Source organism: Pan paniscus, chromosome 6 (assembly GCF_029289425.2).
Source record: "Pan paniscus chromosome 6, NHGRI_mPanPan1-v2.0_pri, whole genome shotgun sequence".
Classification (NCBI taxonomy): Eukaryota; Metazoa; Chordata; class Mammalia; order Primates; family Hominidae; genus Pan; species Pan paniscus.
In genome coordinates, this window is record NC_073255.2 from 104,819,564 (window position 1) to 104,844,298 (window position 24,735).

General features: G+C 36.6%; 1 protein-coding gene across 12 annotated transcripts in view; it reads right to left on the reverse strand.

Annotated features, from left to right (window-relative positions):
• Positions 1 to 24,735, reverse strand: part of ELAPOR2 (endosome-lysosome associated apoptosis and autophagy regulator family member 2) — a 266,632-nt gene that overhangs the window by 157,354 nt on the left and 84,543 nt on the right. For 9 of the 12 annotated variants that reach the window (XM_055114603.2, XM_034964351.3, XM_034964346.3 and 6 more), the window contains one exon: positions 14,381 to 14,501. The exons of the other annotated variants lie outside the window; for them this stretch is intronic. In XM_055114603.2, the coding sequence (XP_054970578.1) occupies positions 14,381 to 14,501 (121 nt within the window). Of the gene's footprint in view, positions 1 to 14,380; positions 14,502 to 24,735 lie in introns of those variants that run through there. 12 annotated transcript variants of the gene reach the window in all.

Consider the following 24,735-nt stretch of genomic DNA (forward strand, 5'->3'; position numbering starts at 1 on the left):
CATATTCCCTGGTGCCAGCACAGAAGCTGCTTGTGGCATGCTTGGTTCAGCTGCAGCCTCACAGGGAACCAGTGCCCATGCTGTCACCTGGAGTTGCCCACCCCACCGCAGCTGTCATGCCTGGCTGTGCATGGTAGCCTGAACCCCATGCTCACTCACACACCCCTTGCCACTCTGCACCTGGCTAGCCCTTGGCCAGCGTGGGACCCAGGCCAGTAGAGTGAGCCAAATGCAGCCTGGCAGGCCAAGGAGGCAGAACAAGCCTGGTGTGCCTGAGCAAAACTCAGGCAAAGGCGCCACTGGCCACAGGGGTTTCCAGCTGGTGAAGTGACACCCCAAGAATCCTGTGACCATACTGAGAAAATAAAATATAGTATAAGGTGGTTAGTGCCTGGCATATAACAAATGCTCATTAAAGCTATTATCACTACCAGCACAACTAACAGAAAAACACAGTTATGGAAAACTGCTTATTTTCAATGGTCTATGGATCTTCTAGCAAACTCAGAATCAGACATTTGCCTAATATGATAAATAATAATATCATAAACCAAGACCCTACAGTACATTAAATCAGAGGTGAGCAAACTACAACCTGCAGGGGAAATCCAGCTCACTACCTGCTTTTGTAAATAAAGTTTTATTGAAACCCAGTCCCGATCATTCATTTACCTACTGTCTATGGCTGCTTTCACACCACAATGGCAGAGTTGAATAGCTGCAACAGAAACTGCATTGCCCACAAAGACAAAAATATTGACTTCCTAATAAAGTTATCTTGGAAGACAGTTTAGTGTCCAAAATGGGATTTTAAGTTGATTATCTATAACTTAATAAAAGGTAATATTTTATGATATGTTGTTATAAAGAACTCTAAAATATAAAAAAGAGAAGAATTGCATTTGTGAATCTTGTCTTCTAAATACAATGATGCCATTTTGGAATGTTCACTGCCCTGTTAATTAAAATCATAAAGAATATTCCCATTTCTTTCCCAAGTGTTTCCATGAAGTCAGAAGGAAAACTAAGAGATAAAGTTGAAAGTGAATATAATGGATATTTGGTATATACCAGGTGCCATGCTTGATACTTTACAAACACAGTAAATTCTTGTTATTCGCAGTAGTTGTGTTATATGAATTTACCCCAAACACTAAATTAATGAATACTGGACCATCACTCTTATGGAAAATACAGGGTTAGGTTCCTGGGAACCTTTGGTCACATCACCTTTGTCAACCAATCAATACCTAACCTTGTTTAAGTGTATTTCTTTTTAAAAACATCTGATTTAGTATATGTTGTTAATTCGTTAATGTTGAACTCATGGCCAACAGAACTATAACTCATGCCTGAATAAAGCTTATCTAACACATGTATTTTTCTCTGAAAGGCATAGCACAGCCCTCTTGTACTTAAGAACACTAGCCTTCACATTGGCACTATACTTGGAGGGCCATTTTAAGCAGCAAAATCACCCAAAAAAATAACTAAAATGCTAAACACATAGTACTAAATAAACCACCGAAAGGACACTTGTTTACAGTATGAGAAAAGCAGTAAGAAGTCAAAGTGTCACCTTGTTCATTCATGTAGTTGGGTGACTCAGATATCTTACCACTCTGCATATGTCTGCAAATAACTATGAAAGCATTGAGTGTATTAATTTGGGGGTTATAAATAAATTTTAGCAAGTAGTCAAATTTGCAAATATTGAATCCATGAATAATGAGGATTAACTGTGTTTATAGTAGACTGGTGAGGGAGGAAGGGATTATGCCTATATACCAGATGAGGAAACTGAGCCACAGTGCATTTAAATAACCTGATTAAAAAGGTTAACTAGTTAACAGTTAACCAATGGCAAAGCTGAAACTCAAATTCTGGTCTGTCTGATTCCAAAGGTGGTGCCTCAAAGAAAATTCAGTTCAAAAAATTATTACAACCAATACAAAAAGGGCAAACAATTCCAACCAAATTAATCATCATACATCACATCATTCTTCATTCCTATCCTGAACTGTTAAATAATGTTCATGTGCATTATACAGCAATAACCATTTTAGCAATAACCTCATATTTCTTGTGGATTTTTAATGTACTACTCCTAAAACATGCATTAAAAATATTTTAGCAAGTTTCTATCTTCCATAAGTCTAATGACTTTGCCTATAAAAGGAAAATAATAACAATAGCTATCTCAATGAGTTGTGGGAATAAAGGAGATATATCATATAAAGCATTTAGCATATACCTGGCATGCAGCACACAATAAATATTAAATACAATTATTAATAGTTTAGGCTGGACTCAGTGGCTCACACCTGTAATCCCAGCACTTTGGGAGGCTGAGGCAGGCAGATTGCTTGAGGTCAGGAGTTTGAGACCAGCTTGGACAACAAGGTGAAACCCTATCTCTACAAAAAACACAAAAAGTTAGCCAGGCGAGGTGGCGCACACCTGTAATCTCAGCTACTTGGGAGGCTGAGGCATGAGAATTGCTTGAGCCTGGAAGACAGAGTTTGCAGTAAGCTTAGATCATGCCACTGCACCCCAGCCTGGGCAACAGAGCAAGCCTCTGTCAAAAAAAAAAAAAAAAAACCCCACACAATTATTGATAGTTTAATTCAGGGACATGGGACACACATCTCTATAAGAACTCTGCCAGTGGATTTATAATATTACATCCTTCAGATTAATTATGCAGTCAAATTAGTTGAATAAGTATAGGGCCTTTAATAATACAGAGGAGCTAGTAAGTCTAAAGCTTTTCATAGTTTAATCATTTGCTACTCCTCAATCTTTTTCATCCTGGAAGTCAGGCTTAGAGACACCTGTCAAAGGAAGAAAAGAGCCACACTTTCTTGGTAAACACTGTTTACTCCACAAGACTATGTCAACAGAGTTAGCACTGCTGACTTCCTTTGATGGCCACCAAAACTACCTGCTTTTCCTTTTATCTTCCATCCTAGCCTCAACCACTCTCTATGTCAACACTGCTACCTTGGCATTTGTTCTTTAATTAGATCATCAGGTTTTTTAATAATCTTAAACACTGTACTATTTTCATTCAGTTTTTTTTAGCATACAACATAGGAGCCTTTCAACAAGCAGTATGATAGACAGTTATTATTAATAGCTGTTGTTAGCTGTTGTTAGCTGTTGTGAACATGAATTTACCGTATTTAATTTGAATCAATTAGTCATTTCTAATTTTTCTTCTTCAACAACCTTGAAATCTTAGAGAAACTGAATTAAAGATAGGCAAACTCCAAAGTTTTTAATGAGAACAGAAAGACCTTATTTGCCTAAGGTCTTAGGCACTACTTAACAGTGGCCTCAAGTATTTCACAATAGTTTACCTAAGTACCCAGTGAAAGAGTGATATTTAAAAACCCAACATCTTGAAGTCTAAACTGTAACCAAGAGGTCATTTGCTGCACTCACTGTTCTTTTTATCAGCCTTATGCCTCTTCTTTTCTGACATTTATTTCTGCTACTGTGAATCTGTAAAGGTTTAAATATGCAGGTGTGAATAATCAGATACGGAAAAAGCATTTATATTAGTCCGTCCCCAAGTAGCAAATATCTTAGGCAATTTACTTAACCTCTGTGCTTATTCACACTCCACCATCCCCTTCTCCCTCCTAGGACTGCTTATAATAATCCAATGTGAGACTCTGGAAGCCACTCTGAAAATAAAGAGTGTTGAAAATACAAAGCACTGCTATGATCATGCAACTACCCAGCACAATATGCCAAATAACTGTTACTGAATTGAATCATTTATATGCTGATTATCATCTATGATTTATGCCTAACAATAAAGAACATCTATTTTTAATCATTGTACCACAAGGCCACATAGTTTTGCTTTTTCTTCCTCCAGAGACCTCATGTTTTGAAAGACTATGGCTGTCAATTACATTTATTCATAATTTACTCATTTTTGCTCTTTTTAATCAGAGTTTTTATTACTAAAATATGTTTTCTAAACAGTGAACAGCAATAGTAAGTAATAATAAACGGATTTTCAATTTACTTGTTTAATGAGATGTTAATGATATAGTGAACCTATGCAAACTTATTACAGATAAATATCTGGGAACAACATTGTGGCTTTCTCAGAGCTTCCATGATAGTCTAATCTAGACTGATCTTCCTCAAAATAAATCAAATTTATATCTCACTAAGTATAAATTCATTGTAATCCATCTTGTCAATTAATATCAGCTAAGTATAATTATATATATTTGTGGGGAAATATAAAGTAAATCAATTCCGGAATCAAGACAAGCCCATATGTCTATTTTTCTTCAATGGGTTAGTCTTGTTTAAATAAGATGAATAAGGTTCAAACCATAGACATTCTTATATCGACGACACGCTGATGCTCTTGCAACTGTTCTTACTATTACTCACTGCCATTAAGGATAATTCAAAGAAAGAGAACAATGCTTAGTGTGTGAACCTCACAAATAAGTTCTACTTCCATCTCTCATGTAGCCAATTAATTATCATTATCAGATAATTAAAACTTTAAGTGCCTGCCAGATTTATTATCATTCTTTTCACACACCAAAAAAGCAGAAAATGGCATCTAAGAGAGACTGAACAGCATATTGAATCCAGCAAATCTCAGATCTTCTTCCTCCTTCAGTACCAGTGATAAGGACAGCACTTGAACACCGTCCTTTTAAGCTGTTATTTGTGAAATTCTTAGAGAAGAAAAAGTAATCTATAATTCTCATTTTATGAAAATAAAAGTATGATAGGGAAAGTCAAACAGTACATTAAAACAGGCCATTTCTTGCTGATATTCTCTTATTCACAGTAAAGCAGATTTTTTCCCCTGGCTGAAGGGAATTCTTGTTCTCTCTAATTGGGATTTTTTTTTTTATCCTGAGGGTAGTTTTCACGTCAAAACATACAAGGCAACAATGAAAGCTGGTTGTGAGTACATCAACTATCTTTCATGTTCAATTTAAGGCTGGAAGAGGAGAAAGGAAGGTAACACTGTCCAAATACTAATAGTGGCAGACATTGCAATATTCCTATCAGAAGAGAATATTCATGAGCATTAAGAAGATATATTAGTATTGCACTATAATTCACAAGTAATGTGATTTGAGGCATGATTTGATCACAGAATGAATAAATCTGTGATATGTAATAATAACAATTAAAATAATCAGAATCACCAAAAGAGACCTTTGAGATTATCTGATCCAAACCATCCCAATTCAGATTCCAAGTTTCTTCTTCTGTGTAACCATAAGCAACCAAGTTCAACTTTTCTACTGTTTCTAGTGGCAGACTTTCTAACAGACTCCATGACTCTCTACCCAATAAACCCACGGTTACCATGCAGCCAGAAGATTTTAGTATAACTAAACTGAGAAAAATCCACTGTCTTCAAGTGAAAAATAATAGCATTAGAAAAGAACTCTGCAAAAAAACAAAAAAAAAGGAAAAGAAAAGAAAAAGAAAAAAGAAAACAAAAATAAAAGGGGAAAAAAAAAGAACTCTGCCTTAAAAGTCACAGGACGTGAGTTCTAGCTCCAGCAGTGTCACTTAGCCATCTGAAGTAACAGATGCAAAGCTGCTATGTCAGCTCTGAAGTGGCATGATAAAATTATCAGAACTGAAATCTTAAAGCCCAATCCCACCAATAACAATTTTTAATTTTTCACTAAGAGTTGGCGGTGAAGTTGTAGGACACAGGGATATACTTTGTAAGTTACTTGTGAAATTCTCAGAGAAGAAAGAGAAACCTGTTTTCATCTTTCATTTTACAAAACAAAAGTGAGATGGAGACACACAAAAGAGTACAGTAATATGAACCCATTCTAGCTAGCATTTCCTAACTCACTGTTCCCTGAAAAGATTATTTAGTGAAAAGTACTGCCTTTATATTTCTGAAAACTAATTTCACATCCAACATCCTTTCCAGTGGGTCTTCACATAGCCCTATCAAGTGAGAACTGTATGACTATCACTGCATTTCTTAGGACTTATCAGCCAGAAGCTTGAGAATTTAAAAGTAGAAGTCACCTACTGGCAAGAAAACTGATACGTGTGACACCACAGATAGTAATCCCCGTTAAATCAGCAGAGGCTAGATTTAAAGCTCATATCTTTTTATAAGAAAAGCTAACTAAGGAATGTTTAATCTCTGAAAGAAAAAAATAGAAATGTATTTTATTGCAGCTTCTTGACTTCAATGTTTGATGGGGGAGGGGAGAAATCTCAGTTCATTGGGCACAGGATGACACAAGGCTTACAGAAAAAAGACAATAGTGAAGGTCAAGGGAAGAAAAATGTTCAGAGTATGTGATGAGGTCACCCAAGGGGGCAGAACAGTACATCCGTGAAATCAGTTTTCTCAACTTTCAATTATGCCCTACCACTTCGATTCTTATCATCCTAAACTTTTCCTCTTCCTTAGAAAGTGTCAGTCACCTTCTACTTCTTGATAGTCTCTGACCTTGATTCTGCAGTTTTGAGGGCTGAGTTTTCTCATCTCCTCATAAAACACTTTTTTCAGAGAAGTTCCCCCAACCATAGCTCCCATCAAACAATACGATTGACCTAAAGTCTGATTTTCAGCTTTTCTCAACTGTTTTCATCTCATCTCCCAATCTGATTCATTCTAACCTTTCAGCTATCACTTGTGTGTTACTGAGGAGGTTTAACTTTGTCTTCGCACACCTGGAACTCAATGTAGCAACATTCCAAACTAAGCCTTCTGAGGACAAAATATTTGACAGCATTTTGTATGTCAATTTGTCCCTTTATGTATAGAATAAATTATTACAAATCTGGTTAGACCTTTGTGTTTCACCTACAAAAATAAAACACTAAAGTCAATCTCTAATTTGGTGGCACAAAAGTTACTCAATCTACAAACATCCCAGTGTTCTGCAGCTTTCTTAGGAGCCATGAAAGGATTATATATTCTGTCCATGAGAGTTTACTCTCCTCTAGGAAGAAATTCTATAGTTGAAAAAAGTGTCATTTTTTTCCTAATACCGATTAAACAATGAAAACATATTCTATATATCAAGTACCAAACAATATGTTAGGTACGGGGAAAAAAAAACAACTGGCTAATCAACTTATCATTGCATATGAGGATATAGCAACAAACATCTCCTAAATTCTAAATGTTATTCTCTCATCTTTTTGAAAAATATAGACAATTAAGAATAAAATCTACTACCAGGTATGGTGTTAGGTATGAAGCTACTCAGGAAGTTGAGGCAGGAGGATCACTTGAGCCCAAGGTTTTGAGACTATAGTAAACGGATTGTGCCTGTGAATAGCCACCGCACTCCAGCCTGGGCAGCATGGCAAGACTCATCTCTAAAAAATTTATTTTATTTTTATAAATCCTTAAAAAGTGAGAATACAATCTATAAAGAGAACATTAATCATTTAAAAATGACCCACAAAACAACATATCTGAGCCTTTAGATGTCATCTTTTAAAAAGTCCATTTATCTCTCCAGGATATTAATTTGCATCACATTTCTATCAAGAGGTAAATGTTAGGGGTGTGCAGATGCCTCAGGATGGGGATAAGCACTTGTTCAATATATACTAGCAGTGTATTCCAAAGAGACAGTCCCGTAGACATTAAGAACATAGACCCAAATTCTAGGCTTCCTGGTTTCAAATCTCAGTTCCCCCTTTGACCTGAATTTGACTCTGAGCTATTGTTTTAGTTTCCTAATCTGCTTTTTATAAAGTGAGGGGGAAAGGCAAATTAATAAAAATTTCTACTTTACAAGGTTGTTGTAATGACTAAATGAATTGGAATGAATGCAGGTAAAGCATTTACAATTATACCTGGCATATAGCAAGTAAAGATTGGCTATTACTTTTTATTATTATTTTAGCCATTATTACCGTTGCTATATTATTGTATAATTATGATTCCAGGACTGTAGATCACATTTATCACCTTATTTAACCCTCTTAACCACCTGTGAATGGCTGTCTCCAGGTCAAAGTCCAGAGTCCTTGGTAGGACAGAGAGGAGCCGGCCGATTGAGTTGCCAGAATCTCTGGCCCTTCCCACATTCTCCCTGAGTGCCAGCCATTCAGATCTCACAGAGCACCCAGGAAAACCAGATGCTGCTCCACTTGGCACCTTCATCCTGTTTCCTACACCTGGAATGTCACTTGCATCAGGTTAAAGAACTTCTTTCTTCAGAATTCACCTCAGAGAGCCTCAGAGAATTAACATACATGGCTCAGAAAGTGTGATGCTTCCAGCTTTGTTCTTTTTGCTCAAAATCGCTTTGGCTATTCAGAATCTTTTGTGGTTCCATATGAGTTTAGGATTTTTTTTCCATTTCTAGAGATTCTTGAGGTTTTAATAGAGATTGCATTAAATCTGTAGATGACTTTGAGTAGTAAGAATATTTTAATAATACTAAGTATTCCAATCTATGAGCACGGGATAACTTTCCATTTATTTGTGTCTGCTTTCTTTAATCAGCGTTTATCATTTTCAATGTACAAGTCTGTCACCTCCTTGTTTAACTTTATTCTTAAGTATTTCATTATTTTTCATGCTATTATACATAGGATTGTTTTCTTGATTTCTCTTTGGATAGTTAATTATTAGTGTCTAGAAATGCAACTGTTTAAAGTTTATTTTGTATCTTACAGCTTTGCTGACTTTACTAGTTCTAACGGGTTTTTGTGTATGTGTGTGGAGTCTCTAGGGTTTTCTAGACATAAGATCATGTCATCTGCAAACGGAAATAATTTTGCTCCTCCTTTTCTGATTTGTATGCCTGTTATTTCTTTTTCTTGCCTAATTGCTTTGGCTAGGACCTTCAGTATTATGTTGAATAGAAGTGGTGAAGGTGAACGGAATCCTTGCCTTATGCCAGATCTTAGAAAAAAAAGCTTTCAGTTTTTCACAACTGAGTATAATATTAGCTATGTGCTTGTCCTATATGGCCTTTACTATGTTGAGGTAATTTCCTTCTATGCGTAAGTTAAGAGTTTGTATCATAAAAGAGTATTGAATTTTGTCAAATGTTCTTTCTGCATCTATTGAGATGATCATGTGGCTTTTGTCTTTCATCCTAATTATGTGGTATATCACATTGATTGAGCTGCATATGTTAACTCATTCTCGAATCCCAGTGATAAATCCCACTTGGTCATGACATATTCTTCTTTTAATGTGCTATTAAATTCAGTTTGCTATATTTTGCTCTAATCTTCATTATTTCCTTCCTTAGGCCAGTTTTTAGCTTAGCAGTTTATTATTTTGCTAGTTCCTTGACTTGTAATGTTAGGCTGCTTGAAATATGTATTTTCTTAATGTAGGTACTTATTGCTATAAACTGCTTTTGCTGCATCAAATAAGTTTTAGTATTTTTTGTTTCCATTTTCATTTGTCTCAAAATATTTTCTAATTTACCTATGATTTCTTCTTTGACCCAATGGTTGTTTAAGAGTGTGGTTTAATTTCCATGTATTTATCAACTCTCCCATTTTCCTTTTGTTGTTGATTTCTGGTTTCACTCCATTGTAGTCAGAAAAAATACTTGGAATGATTTCAATCTTCTTAAATTTATTAAGAATCATTTTGTAACCTAGTATATGATTTATCCTGGAGAATGTTTCATGTGTTTGAAAAGAACATGCATTCTGCTAGTTTTGGGTGAAATGTTCTGTGCCTACCTGTTAGGTCCATTAGGTCTATAAAGCTGTTTAAGTCTGATGGTTTTGTTTTTGTTTGTTTGTTTTTGAGACGGAGTCTCACTCTGTCGCCCAGGCTGGAGTACAATGGCACAGTCTCAGCTCACTGCAACCTCTGCCTCCCAGGTTCAAGCGATTCTCCTGCCTCAGCCTCCCAAGTAGCTGGGACTACAGGTGCACGCCACCACACCTGGCTGATTTTTTTGTATTTTTAGTAGAGACAAGATTTCACTATGTTGGCCAGGCTGGTCTCGAACTCCTGACCTCATGATCCACCCACGTCGGCCTCCCAAAGTGCTGGGATTACAGGTGTGAGCCACCACACCCAGCCTGCTGTTTCTTTACTGATTTTTCTGTCCATGTGATCTGTCCATTATTGTAAGTAGGATATTTAATTCTCCTCCTATTATTGTATTACTGTCTATTTTTCCCTTTAGAACTGTCAATGTCTGCTTTATATATTTAGATATTCTGATTTTGAGTGCATATATATTAATAATTATTCTCTCTTCATGTTGAGTTGACCCTTTTATCATTATGTAATTAACTTCCTTGTCCCTTGTGACAGTTTTTGACTTAAAGTCTATTTTGTGCAGATAGTGTAAGTCCGCTTATTTCTTAAGGTCCATTAAATATGGGTTATACCAATAGATTTGAGAAAAAAAAGTCTGTATTCGATTTTTTTTACTTGTCTGCATATAGCACTTTATCTAAAACAACTAAATATTAGAAGTTTATAACCAATTATTCAAATTCTAGACTATAAACATTTATATGCATAAATATATAAAAGTCATGTTTGAAGCCACATTAATTCGCTATACTCTGTATGAAAAATACAAAAACTATACACACATATATACAACAGACATTATACATACATATATACACTTCTATATACATTTATATGTATTACTTCATATAAATTATTGATTCACATATTCTAAATACTAAAGCACAAGATTAAACAAAGTCCCTAAGACTATGACTGATTTGATCCTTTCCTAAATTAAAGATATCTTAATCATCTTCATTTAGAAAGTGGTGTGTTGTATAGCTGAAGAACAAATTAATGGAAAAAATAGGAAAACAACATGGTATGTTAAGGTTGTACCTGAAGTTATGGACTCAGATATATTTTAAAGAATAAGCAGTTGAAGAGCTATACTCCCCAAATAAATGTGAGAATATAAAAGGGAGAAATACATTATGTTTATTTCCCCTTCAGAGTTCCAGACTTGTCTGAAAAATATGTAAAGGATCAGACCTTTATTTCTAAGGTTTGGTTTGAAGCAAAAGGGCTTTGTCCCAAATGAGAAAGAAAGAGAGAACATAGCCCAGGAAACTGCTCTATCCTCTCTGATGATCTAAGAACATCCAGTGAAACTGCGAGGTTCAAGGAAAGATTTTAGAAGCCATTGTTCTTCAAGAATAAATGAGGAGAATGACCCAACAGTGAAGAAGAGATGGACTGGAACAGGGGTTATATCCCTTTGGTCTGAGATTAAAACAAAGAGTGTTGTGGTTCAGGAATGGCATGCTACTTGCAAGACCTTGAATGATGGATGATGCCCACAGATGCTAAACTCTTGGCACCAGGGCCTTAAGAGAAGTGCCAGTGTTCCCTGTGGCTGAGCCTGGAGCTAGCGGAGAGGAGGAGAGAGATGAGATCATCTCAGTGGCCTGCCCAGAGAAGCACTAAGCAACTGATGAGTTCTCCACAGCAGAGAGGACAAAAAGACAATGGGGATCAGTGTCAATTAACAACCAGAAGCTTCTTCATGCTATTTCCTGAGTCCTGTAAGCTTCAGAGTCACATATACCCCAGGGTTCTAGAACAACAAAAACTGATACCTGACTTCTCATTAACTTCACTCCGAGGAGCCTTGCAGCCAGATCTTATGTAATCTTTAAAAAACAAATATATAATATAGCTTGCCAATCAATTATCTGAAAAAATTTCCAACTGCTTCATAAACAGTCCTATAATCCTTTTCCTCAGGAAAGGCCTCCCCCACTGCTTCTTTCTGAGAAAGAAGAAAAGAGATACCAAATTACATTTTAAAGAATTTTTAGCAGTTCCCACAAAGGCCAAATTCTGGGTTTCATTTTATTTTGAGACATTTAAGATCTTTGAAATCATGTTCCACACAATCACTCTCCTAAATATTCTTCACTTACTTGAAGTTGCCATGTTCTACTACTTAATTTTCTTTTTCTGTATGAGTCAATTGGTGGGTCCACCACTGAGTTTTATGTTCCCCTTATGGAGACCTGGAAGCTTCTCCAGGCTGCCATCTTCGAGTGGCAGGTTAACTCAGTGGGTAAGACACAGGCTCTAGAATCAGACATGTCTGTCTTTGAATCCTAGACCTGCCGCATCCAGGCTATATGACATAAGGTAAATTACTTCACCACTTTAAGTGTGAGTTTCTTTTTTAATAAAATGGAAACACTGATCCTAGTTATCTGAGATGGCTGTTGTGAGGATACAATGGGATAATGACATAAAGCTCTAAGCACAATGTTTGGCACATAATCAGTACTTGAGAAATGGTAGTTATTATTAGCAATAGAAAATCTAAGCTCCTGAAGGAATATCCAGTTACTATGACACTGCCTTCAGCAGCCAAACACTAATGACTAGTTTAAGTGACACAGTTAAAGTTATGAATTGTGCTTCTAATTTGCTTAAGCCTATTAACTTACTTGTGAGTTTTAAAACAATTTGTCTTTAACACAAGAAAATGTTCACAAATATAAGGCCAGATCGACAAATTCCAGAGCAAATGTAAGTATACTATATGGGAATACTTGGAAATTCAGACTTCAGACAAAATACAAAGATAAAAAATGTCCCAGCCAAAAGTATTATTATTTTTGAAGTATTATCAGAAAAGTATTACCATTTTTAAAGCAAGAATCACTTTTAAGGCAAGTAATAACTAATAGTGACCTGATTAGTAGTCAGAATTTTTAGAAAAGTGCTTGCTAGAGTGTCATATTCCAAATGTTATCTGTGGAACCTTATAGTATACAATGAGCAAAAATGTCTCTGGCAACACTTAACTAAAACCAATTCCTATGCAGGCATCAATTCTGTAACAGATTTTTGACCCCTAGCCAACAAATGCAATCAGTGCTATGCTGATAAGTATTTAAAATCCAGCTCCCAAGGGAAGGGATGCCCTTGATTTGTAGTGTTTGCCAGTTTTCACAGATACAATACTCTACAATGACCCATTTCAAACTAACAATCAGTTCTCAAGAGCCAGCGCTAGCCAAGACCACCATACCACCTAGATATGAAGTTGGCATTCAAAATGGTTAGGAGTCCACTTGAATAGGGTTGTTACAAGAAAACCAAGGAATTAGCCCACAAATGAAAAGTAAACATAGATAAATGATATATAGATTTTTCTAGGCAAGTGACTGAAGCAAATTTACAGTGGGCTAATTACATAGGTATGATTCAGGCTCTGTTTCCCTTTCAACCACATTCCTCTGTCACTGAGAGCTCATCTGCCCTCTGCACGAGTGGTTTCACACACTTGCATCAACTTCTTCTATACAGACGCTCTTGTCTCTTAAGTCTTGTCTCTTAAGACTGTTGCTACACTGAAGCTTTCACCTGCCCACTTGAGGGGCTCTCAGGTCCTCCCTGAATTCACTCATTAATATCATTCACCAAGAAATAATGGTATTTTTCCCTAACTTTCCTCATAAGATTATTGCAGTTTCCCTTTTATCAGTAAATCCACCAATTATGCTAAAACTCCTCCAGCTAGTGACAGAGGAATGCTCTCTATGAATAGAAAGAGATTAGTTATCCACTTAAGAATTTGCTTGCCTGATCTTTCATTTGGAAACAGAAAAACTAAGCTTTTAGGAATACTACTTGGAAGACTGCAGGAAAACCCAAATACGCTCCCTCTCTTTTATTTCCAGCTTCAAACTTTAGTCTACCCTCTCAACTATTTTGCTGCAGGAACCCCTAACTCACTAAATTAACGATTTTAAAAAGTAAAGTTTTAAGTGAAAATAAATTTACATTTACATTTATTTCATATTTCTCTGTTAATTTATAATGTTGTACTTCAAACCTCCCAAAAGACAAGCTGTTGAATGTGATATCCAGCAATTCTATAATCTCTCTGTAGGTTATACTAAAAAAAAAATTAAGTTATTTCTATGGCTAAAAAAAATATCCATTGCAAGATGAAAGATTTCTGTGGATGGATTGCGGTAATGATAGTAAACAATATGAATATATTTAATGCCCCTGAACTAGACAGTTAGAAATGGTGACGATGGTAAATTTTAAGTTATGTGTATTTCAACAGAATTTAACATTTTTAAAATAAGAAAAAATCCATTAAAAAGAAACTTTGCCACTCTGCCCTCCCATGGTTTCAAATAAGAAAATAGATTTTAAAAAAATAATAACATTCTTTAATATTGCCTTTGTCTCATTACAGACTTGAGATATAAGGACATCTAGTGATGAGAAAGGCTGCATTTATTCTGCTAGATATCAATGCCATATGCTCATTTTTGTAAGGTCTCCTACATTCATTATAATTAACATCTAGGGCTAATATGAAGAGGTAATTGTTTAATCAAGAAAACAAATGGTCAAAATGACAAAACATACTGCATTCTTTGCCTCTCACTGGGTCAGGCAGGCCAGAGCAGTCCACTGCAGAATTTGGAATGGCAACTCTCCACCTGGAGCCACTGCTATCACATTCCGTATATTCAAAGTGATAATCTTTCTGCAAACAATCACAAAAACAAGCCTTTGTTAGAGCCAATTCTAATGGGACAACTGTGCTTTCTCTATCAACCCAAGCCCCTGTTTCCAAGCTGTACCCTCTCCTTGATTCTTATCCCTCCCCCATCCCACCCACACCAAGCAGCTTATTGATCAAAGAGGTATGGTGCTAGACACAGAGTAGGTGCTGAGGAGATGATGCAGGACAGGACAGTCAACGCTGTCAGGCTGTGACCATTATCCTTTCATCTCACCCATCCAGAAAAGCTACAGCACACTTCCCTATCTCTTGCAGGCTTTTTAAGCTCTAAATAACTGATAGATGTGAGTAGGAGAAAGAGCAAAATAACACTAGGAATTTGACTACTGTCACTGTCCCATGTGTTTCAAAGAAAGAAACAAGAGAACCACTTCCATTGACCTAATTCCCACTCTGTTTAAAATTTAACAGAAGGTGTAAAAATTAATCATCAAATACTAATAAAAGACTACAAGTTTTTAAAGCAGCTCTCCCAGGCTTAACACACATGTACCACAGCAGGCTGCCATTAATTACGGACTATTAAAATTGACCATTAATTACAACTGCCAAATTAAAACCAACCCCCAACCCACTTGTCTCCAGCCTTTGGTTGTTTTGAAATTCTCACAATGACCTCCCTTGGTCAGAGCACATTACACATAAGTGATATTTAAACTGAGAAGAACCCAAACAAAATATTATTGGAGCATTTTAAGAATGTGAGAAATTCCAAATCTATCCCAAATTGTTTTCAGTTCAATACCTTACTTATTCAGTTCAAAATCCTGGATGTGGTTATTCTGCTGCATCCACACTGTTTTGCCTCCCTCACTGTGTCAATGACAAGTGAGAATAGAAACATCAAGCCACATCACCATGGGGAAATCAGGAATGAGAAGGCCATTGTCCTTGACCTTCTCTGCATAGCACACTTTGCTAACAATGACTGTCCTAATTTTAACATTTTTTGCAATCTAGATAAGCTGAGATTTCCCAAATCATCAAGTCTGGGTTCCTGTTTATTTAACAGTTCTTCCCTCAATGTATCTTGCTTCTCTCATAATTACTATAAGCAACAAGAAGAACCCAGGCCATTCCTTCAGCACTTTGCTTGGAAATCTGCTCAGCTAAATATCCAAGCTCATCTTACAAGTTTTGCTTTCCACACAAACATAGGACCACAATTCTGCTAAGCTTTCTACCACTATATTAAAGGGGTCACCTTTCCTCCAATTTCCTGGAGGAAACATTGGAATAAATATTTATTTATTTATGAGATATTCCTCTTTTCTTTCGGGGCCCTCACTAGTATCACTTTCAATATTTTTAAAAATATTCTGCTTATGACAATTTACATATTCTTTAAGATGATACAGACATTTTCTGCCATGCTTCTCACTTCCTTCTGAGCCTTCACAGGCAGTCTCTAAAATCCACATTTCTACCAACAGTCTGTTCAAGGCCATCTAGACTTTACTAGCATGCACCTCAAAATTCTCCCAGCCTCTGCCCATTATCCAATTCTAAAGCCACATTCCCACTTTTAGGTGTTTGTTACAACAACACTTCCCTTCAAGGTACCAAAATCTGTATTCGTTTCCCATAACAGCCGTAATAAATTAGCAGAAACTTAGCAACTTAAAACAACAGAAATATATTCTCTCACAGTTCTGGAGGCTGGAAGTTCAAAAGCTGTATTACAAGGCTGATCAAGGTATCGCCAGGCCACACTCCCTTAGGCAGCTTGAGGAGAGAATCCACTCCTTGACCCTTCCAGGTTCTGGCGGCTGCCACCATTTATTGCCTTGTGGCTTCATCACTCCAGTCTCTGCCTCTGTGGTACCATTGCCTTCTCCTCCTCTTGTGATAGCATTTAGGGCCCATCCCAGTAACCTCACTTTCTCAAGATTCTCACTTTAAATCTTCAAAGTCCTATTTTGTCATATAAAAATAATATTTACAGGTTCTGGGGATTAGGACTTGGATTTTTTGGAGGACAGGGGCAGTAGGAAGGAGTATGATTCAGCCTACCACACCCTCCCATGGTAGAATAGCCTTGACCTGCCATGTATTTGCATAATTGCTTTCTTGTTTCTCTTGTTCCTTGTTATTTGTATTAGAATGTATGTCTTGGCTAGGAGCTGTGCCTCAGCCCTGTAATCCCAGCACTTTGGGATGCCAAGGTGGGCAGATCACTTGAGGTCAGGAGTTTGAGACCAGCCTGGTCAACATGGCGAAACCCTGTCTCTACTAAAAGCACAAAAATTAGCCGGGCGTGGTGGTGTGCGCTTCCCAGCTACTTGTGAGGCTGAGGCATGAGAATCACTTGAATGCTGGAGGCAGAGGTTGCAGTGAGCTGAGATTGAACCACTGTACTCCATCCAGCCTGGGCAATGGAACGAGACTCCATCTCAAAAATAAAATAAAATAATGTCTGTCTTATTTCCATGTTCCACTGAAAAGATTCTGGCCCCTATATATAAAATTTAGGTGATTTCTTATCATCCTAGCAAAATAATGATACTGTGAAGTCATATGAATTTCAAATAAAGCAAGGCCTCTGAATAAAACAGGTAAGCTCCAAAAAACTTTCTCCATCACTGCCTCTGTTATTCAGCCTGCCAGTTATGAGATGAGAACAGCAATCAGAACATGGAAAAGGTATTGTGTTTTCTGGCTGTAATGTTGGATGTCATGTGCCAATTAATTTTCCTAAGACTCCTTTATCCTATCTGCCTTCTCTAGATTACTCAAGGACTCTAATTAGAAAGCTACAGCTACTATTGTTACCAAACTCTTAGGAGTTCAGCAGGAAGCTTTAATTTATTTCTTTATAATTTAAAAATACTGAAATGCAAACCTATTTCATGCAGAGGGCAGACCTTGGGGTCAGGGATTTAGATAGTAGCCCAAATCAAATGGGTTTTATTTTAAATTATTTAACAGGCTACTTCATTTGGGCTGGTAACAAAAAAAAAAAAAAAAAAAAAAATCTGCTTCTAAAGTCAATCCTTAAATCCATAGAAAGATCTAAGAAACAGTGTGGTACAGTAAAATTGCGAAAGGTACGATGTATATTTTCCAAATATTCTGAATGGCATTCAGGGTACTGAATAAAGAGAATTACAGCACATACGTTTTCAGGTTTATAGGTAACACCCCAAAACTCTAACCACAGATGCAAGTAAACATTGAGCACTTAAAACTGGCCCCTTGGAAACGGAAATTTTCAAAGGATAATTTAAAAGAAAAAGTAGATTATTTCTCATACAAATAGAAAATTAATACATGTCAAAAATTTTGTCATTATTTAGCAAGTCAACCAGTAAGATGTTATCACCAATTCAAAGGAGAATTCGAAGGACATACCAAAACAGGCAATTAGGAAAGTGAAATGAGTTTATTGGGAGATGCAAAACTGGTAAATATCCAGAGGGTAATAATTAATTGCATTTCAAAGGATAAAATACATTTTCATTTCTATGGACAAAAATCATTTGTATTATTATCAGTTACCTACAACTCAGCATTCTAAAACAGTCCAAAGACAATGAAAGGTGCAGGCTGCTATAGAAACTGATCATTCTGAAAGGTGCACTAAAAAGCACATCCAATAATCTTTTCTGCCTATTTTAGCATGCTTCACAATTTTTCCTGAAAAGGGGAAAATTCTTGACAATTTTCCCTACACTTCAGGGCTTCTGACAGTTTATCAACAAACACATTGATATGAGTCAGAGTGCACTCCAAACAACAGAACATCAGCTCACAAGCCACACTCTCCAAATTATAAACTGGAAGAAGTGCCTGGGCCCATGCCAACTCAAAGGATGGCAGTTATTTAGACATTCTGCAAAGCACAGAATGCTGGGGTGTGGAGACACTGCCCCAAATAATAAAACAATAAAATTCCCTATAAACCTTGCATTGTAAATATATGGAAACCAGGAAACATCCCAAGAAGAAACAGAGCATGGAATTACTCCTCATCACAAAACACGTAAGGAAAAATTACCCTTCCATATAAATCATGGCACACTACACAGACACGAACTTGCACACACTGACATGCACATTCACAAATCAAAGTACAGATATGAATCCTTGAATAACAAAAATTCAAATTGTGTTATCTTACACCAAAAACACAAAAATTCAGGATACATCCAAGTAAATACTGGATGTCATGGTACCCCCTCAAACACCAAAGTCATCCACACTACAAAAGCTGCATGGTGCTCACTGAAATCCCCAGGGAATCATCTCCCAATTCTCATAACAATACTTACAGTTAAAATATAGACTAGATAATTTTTCAAATAAAATAAAAATAATATGTATATATGTTGACACATTGACCATATATATTTTTATATACTGACATTAACATATATTGCATCTTAAATATGATTTATGCATATAGCAATATATCATTTTTATTAATATATATCATTATTTCCTGGCACTTAATTATTAAATAATTATGATGGCCTAAGGGTTATGGGAGAAATTTAAGTAAAACATAGTCCCTGTACTCAATAAGCTTATGATTTTGTTGAAGTAGACAACACACACAAAAAACATAACTTTATAAGAAAGCATAAAGAATAAGGGCTCAAAGTGGAACAGTGACATCACAAGTCAGTGCCCAAGTAAAAACTCTTGTCAAAATTTCCAATAAAATTCCTTAACTCTCAGATTTTCTAAGGACCTTTAAATGTTAGAATCGCATTCAGTGTGGAAGAGTATACAAAATGCGACCCTATTTTATTATGATTTCAAAGTCAGAAGAAAGCTCTGTGAGCTGGAACAGTGAGAAAAGGCTTTAAGGAGAAGACCCTGAAATATGGGAGGATTTGTAACTGTATTAGCACTTACCAGTTCCTTTGAAAATAGCTAGTTTGATAGGATGTGGTAAGCAGCAAGATCAAGCCTGATGAAACTATGCCCAGAGCTGTGCAGTGAAATACATCAGCCTCAGCCTAGGGTGGATGAATAGGTGAGTGAGTGAATGTAGTCTCCGGGTCTTCTATACTCAGATTTGCTCACATTAGTAAACTGCCAATGAGAAAATCAGCTCCCTGACTGCTCCCTGTCTATCTTCTGTAGGCAGTTAAGAGTTGACTGCAGTTAATTATCAAGATACAGCAGATGACCACAAATTCTAGTACAGAATCAAAAGCAGCAGAGGCAGTAGAAAGCCTCTATCTTCAAAGCAGAGAAAATGCTGGTACCTAGAACACACACAGATGGAAAGGACAAAAAGAAGCAAATGTAATTAATTTTCTTCATTTCCTTTTCTTCATGTAAAATTCCTTCTCTTTGAATTTTTTTAATGTGAAATGTTGAGAACACCATAACCTTGTATTTGATGAGACCGCAAATCCTCTGGGAGAAAGGCTTCCGAATTTAAGTGCTCAGCAAAGAACTTGGCACACTTATTTGAGAGAGCAAAATGGCAAGAGGAAAAAAGGGAGACAGCACGAGATTGCAGTGGCACAATTATTTCAATTCCAATTGCAATGAGTGTGCATGCCTCATTATACTATGTGGAAAGGCCAAAAGCAGGAGAATACTTAATGCAGAAATACATGCCACTTATACGAGCTCCTTTAGCCTACATTATTAAGTACATGAGCACAGAACTGTGCAGCAATATTTATATTCAAGTTTTTCTTTTATAAAAGGAACATGATGTTACCATGGAAACCTGCTAAGTAATATGTATCTGATCTATTTATGACACATCCTTTTCACTGTGGCCACTGTATTTCTTTTTAGAAATTATTTTGGAAAAAGTTCATATTTTAAACCTGAGTTCAATGTCTATCTTTGTAAACAGGTGCTCAATTCATTTTTGAAATTATTTATGTTTATTGAGTACCTCCCATATGCCACTGTGTAGACTCTGGGGATATAGCAGTGAACAAAATATCCAATTCTCTGCTCTCATGGGGCTTATATTCTAGTTTTAATGAAAGTACATAAGGTTTCTTTCTTAGAAAGATCCAGCTTAGACTATTTTCTTTCTATGGCTCTCAATCGCTATAAAAAAAACAGGCAATGAACTGGTAACAACAAACCTAGATCCCAGCCTCACCTCTGCCATTACTATATTTAAGACTAAGTGACGCAACTAACTCTTTGAACCTCAGGTTCCTTTGAATCTTTGAAAGAAAAAGCTATGCTTCACATCTTATGGTCTATGTTCCATATTTTCACTGTTCTTGATAAAGAGAAACCAACCACATTCTGTAACCATGTATTTCTCAGGAAATTTTCAAAAAATGAACATTCTAAAACATACCTACATATGAATAAATGAAAGAAACATTTCCATTTTCTCAAGAAACCTGCAGCTAGACAATCTACAATAATATTAGAAATATGAACTAAAACCCTCATCAAAGATGAGGAAAATGTTTTTAAAATCAGCTTTCTCACATTTAAAGTATATCTTATAGTATAAGACAGACTTTAAGCACATGCATCGTTCTATTATCTAATTACATTTAAACTTATTGAATTAAATATATGTTTATCTCTGCTCCTCACCAACCTGCAAAAGAATGGAGTTTCTAAAGAGAGCAGAGAGTAAAGGATTAAAAATACCAAAGAGAAGTGAAAACAGCAATAGATGCAGTTGGCAACAATTATTTCTGGAAGATGAAAAGCATAGGTGAGTTCTAATTGACTTATCAAGGCAAGAAAAGCCGAAAGCTAAGGGTAACAGAGATGGTGGTTTAAGCTGCAGAAAGACTCATAATTGAAGGTACCAAAAACCTCAGAAATCAGAGGTGAAAAAAAAAATCTATCTAGAAACAGAAAGACTGGTTGAAAATCTGTTTGAGAATTGTTAAAGTATGCCCCAAGCTGACAGACAATATGGACTCCCTGTGGCTATCTGAGGTGGTCAAAGTTTAAAAAGAACCAGGCAACCATGGCTAGGTGAAGAAGCAGTCATGCATTCTGTGTTCTCAGAAAGATGTAAAAGTGTTAGAGGACCTCGCTTTCTACAATCAAGCCAAACCATTTCTTATTGTCAGTGCCAAGATAAACCATGGCCAGAAACCACCACCCCACAAGCCCACTGGAAACAAACACCTGACAGAGACTTCTGATTTGAGGCTTGGAACCAACCAATCAAAGCTCTTTTGCCCCAGCCAATCAGAGCTTGGTTGTATCGCTCATCAGAATTCAGCTGCACCACCCAATCAGAACCAAGACAGTGTCAATCCTTCATTTGCACAAATGAATCTGATTGGGAACCAGGGCAGTGAGTTTTGCTATAAAACCCTAACCCTCCTTTGTTCTCAGGAATGCAACTTCCTTTTCATTAAAGGCTGCACCTCCCTGGTTTGCCGACTCTTCACTGGAATAAACTCTTTCCTCCAAATTCCTTTTTAGAGAACTTTTGCTCACAGAATGTAAACCTTTCAGTTTCCCTTCCACATCATGACGAGAAGAGTTATTTCCTCTGAGAAAAAATTGAACTAGGGAGGTTACAGATTCAGGGACATCAAGTAAGAAAAAAAAAAAGTTTTTTGTTTTTTTTTTTAAATGGAACTATGTAAACAGCTAAGTAATGAAAGATGAGATCCACCTCGGGCACACATCCCCAACACTGAAACCCAAGTCAAGCTACCTCCAATGTCACTGTCCTTTCCGCTTGAACCACCACCCCCAAAGACTAGCAGAGCCATCTTCCTGCCTTCCCAAAGGTGCCTTCAGTGGATGTTACACCCTACACTGGTATTCTTTCCCACATCATTTCAGCTGATTTTCACACTTGCTTACCTTAGAATTGAGATTAGCTGGAATATAATCTTTATCCATAATATGATCATTACTATTGTCATTAAAAATATTAACAACATTTGCATAACTCTGTAAGCTTTCCAAAATAATTTTCATGACATTAACCCACTTGAATTTGTCCACAGTATGGTCCCACATAGTAGGCAAGGGTCATCCTCATGGCTACTGACCTATTTCAATCTCATCTCCTGCTGTCCAGATGAACACCACCATCAGCCTAATGGGCCTCTTTGCTTCTGCTCTTGCCCACACCTGCTACACTCCACAGCCAGTTCTAAATGGAAGATCTCATTATGTCATCCTTGCTCAAAACCCCAGAATGACTTACCATCGGCCTGAGGATAAAGTCCACAATCTTGGATTGCATAAAATGCCTTTTTCAATTCATTCTCGATCTGCTGCTTGAAGCTTCATTTCTTAACATTATTCATATATGAAATATTGAAACTACAGGATCAAACATGCTATACAATTCCTTGCCTCCAGACCCCAGCATGTAAGTGACTTTTTCTCTGCCTGGAAGGCTCTTTCTGCCCACATCTTGAAATAGCATGTGGAAATCTGTATGATAACAAATCACTGTGTAACAGGTTCTCTTTCAGGTCCACCCCTACTATTTGCAGGACCAAGGCCAGGAGCATAAATCGATGTGCCTCTTCCTCCTCAATACCTATCCTGCACCCTGAGAGGTCTGCTTCACATACAAGAGGCAACCCCAGCCTGCACATCCAACTCTGGTAAGTGTTCCTGCCACAATGGTATGGTCTATTAATACATCAGGAAGATGGACCTGGGAAACCTCACAAAGGACCTGGAAGCAATCTTGGATCTTTTAGGCAGGTAATTTCAAAGTCATGTTAGCAGAGTATGATAAAAAGAAGGTGGGGCATGACATCCAGGTGGCCACAGCTCCTTGGCCCACAGACTGACTGTAAAGCAACAAGAGGAACACAGCTAGAGGAGGACCCTCTACAGTGGAGACCAAGGCAGGGGCCCCTCTTGCCTGGTCTAAAGGTAGTATTGGTTTCTATTATATGACAACATCCAAACATAAGAATAGCAAGAAAGATAGCTACCACTTTATAAACTAAAATTTAAAATTTCTTAGAAGGGAGGGAGGATCCCTCCCTCTACCTCTTGAAGGGTCTTCACGTAACTGGGTAATAGTAATTTTCTTTTTTTTTAATTCCAAACCCAAATTAAAATCACAACAGTATATGAAAGTATAATTTTCCAAAAAGGGAAAAGCAAAATCCTTAGAAACCCATTTGTTCTGTCTAATTATATATGGTTACAAACTTACCTGTATATAAGCTATAAATTCTTCTAAATTAATCAGGCTGAAACTAAAAGGGCGTCTTTGCTTTTGCAAGGTTTGAGCAACTGCTTACTATTTAATAAGCACCAAGAGAAACTACATCGAAATTTCCGAATATATTATATATACCCCGCGATACCTCAATTCCACTTCTAGGCATGTAATCCAAGGAAGACATGTTTGTATCATAGCATTATTTAAAATAGTGAAAACTTTAAAACAATTTAACTGTGAAACAATAAGAGACTGGTTAATAAATTAGGGTACACACATAATAAGATTTCATATAGTCCATTTTAAAATAATACAAAGGTATATTTAGTAACAAAATTATTTATGACACATTTAAGTGTTAAACACAGGTTATAAAGCAATATATCTGAACCCCTGTAGTGTGTGCGTGTGTGTGTGTGTGTGTGTGTGTGTGTGTGTGTGTTGGATACATGAAAAAAGACTATAGGTATATATACCAAAAGATTGACAGTAGTTAACTAAGTGATGTGACTATCTTTATTCTATATAATTATGTATTATCAAAATTTTCTACAGTTAAAATATATTTATTTCCCTCAGTTCAGGTAACTGCTTTGCCAAGACATAAAAAAAAATTCATATTTCTCCTTACTTTAGGATAAGATATCTGGTGGGACATGAGAAAATTCAAATGGTACCACTGAAGGATTATTCCATAACATTCGTTAGCACCTCAGTCTAAATCACTTTCCCTGATGGGTGACATTCACCTAGCAAGGCTTTAAAGGCCAGGTCATAAGTAAGACACAGGTCAGATAAGTTCTGAAGAAGGGAAAATCCAACGCTTAAGTATTTTCGAAATGAGCAGATACAAGAAGGATTCTGCTACAGAGTGGATAAAGAAAAGTGGGAATAGTCAAACGAGAGAAAAGAGAACAAAGAGATGATGGAGCACAGACAGCACAGTTCGCTGACTTCAAAATTTGGCTTCAGAAGGGGTAACTCCACATCTGAATTCAGCTAAGCCGCTGGCAGATCTCAGACAGAAAAAAAATTATAAAAATTCAATTTAAATGTAAAAGCTGATTCTTGCCAATGCTGCCA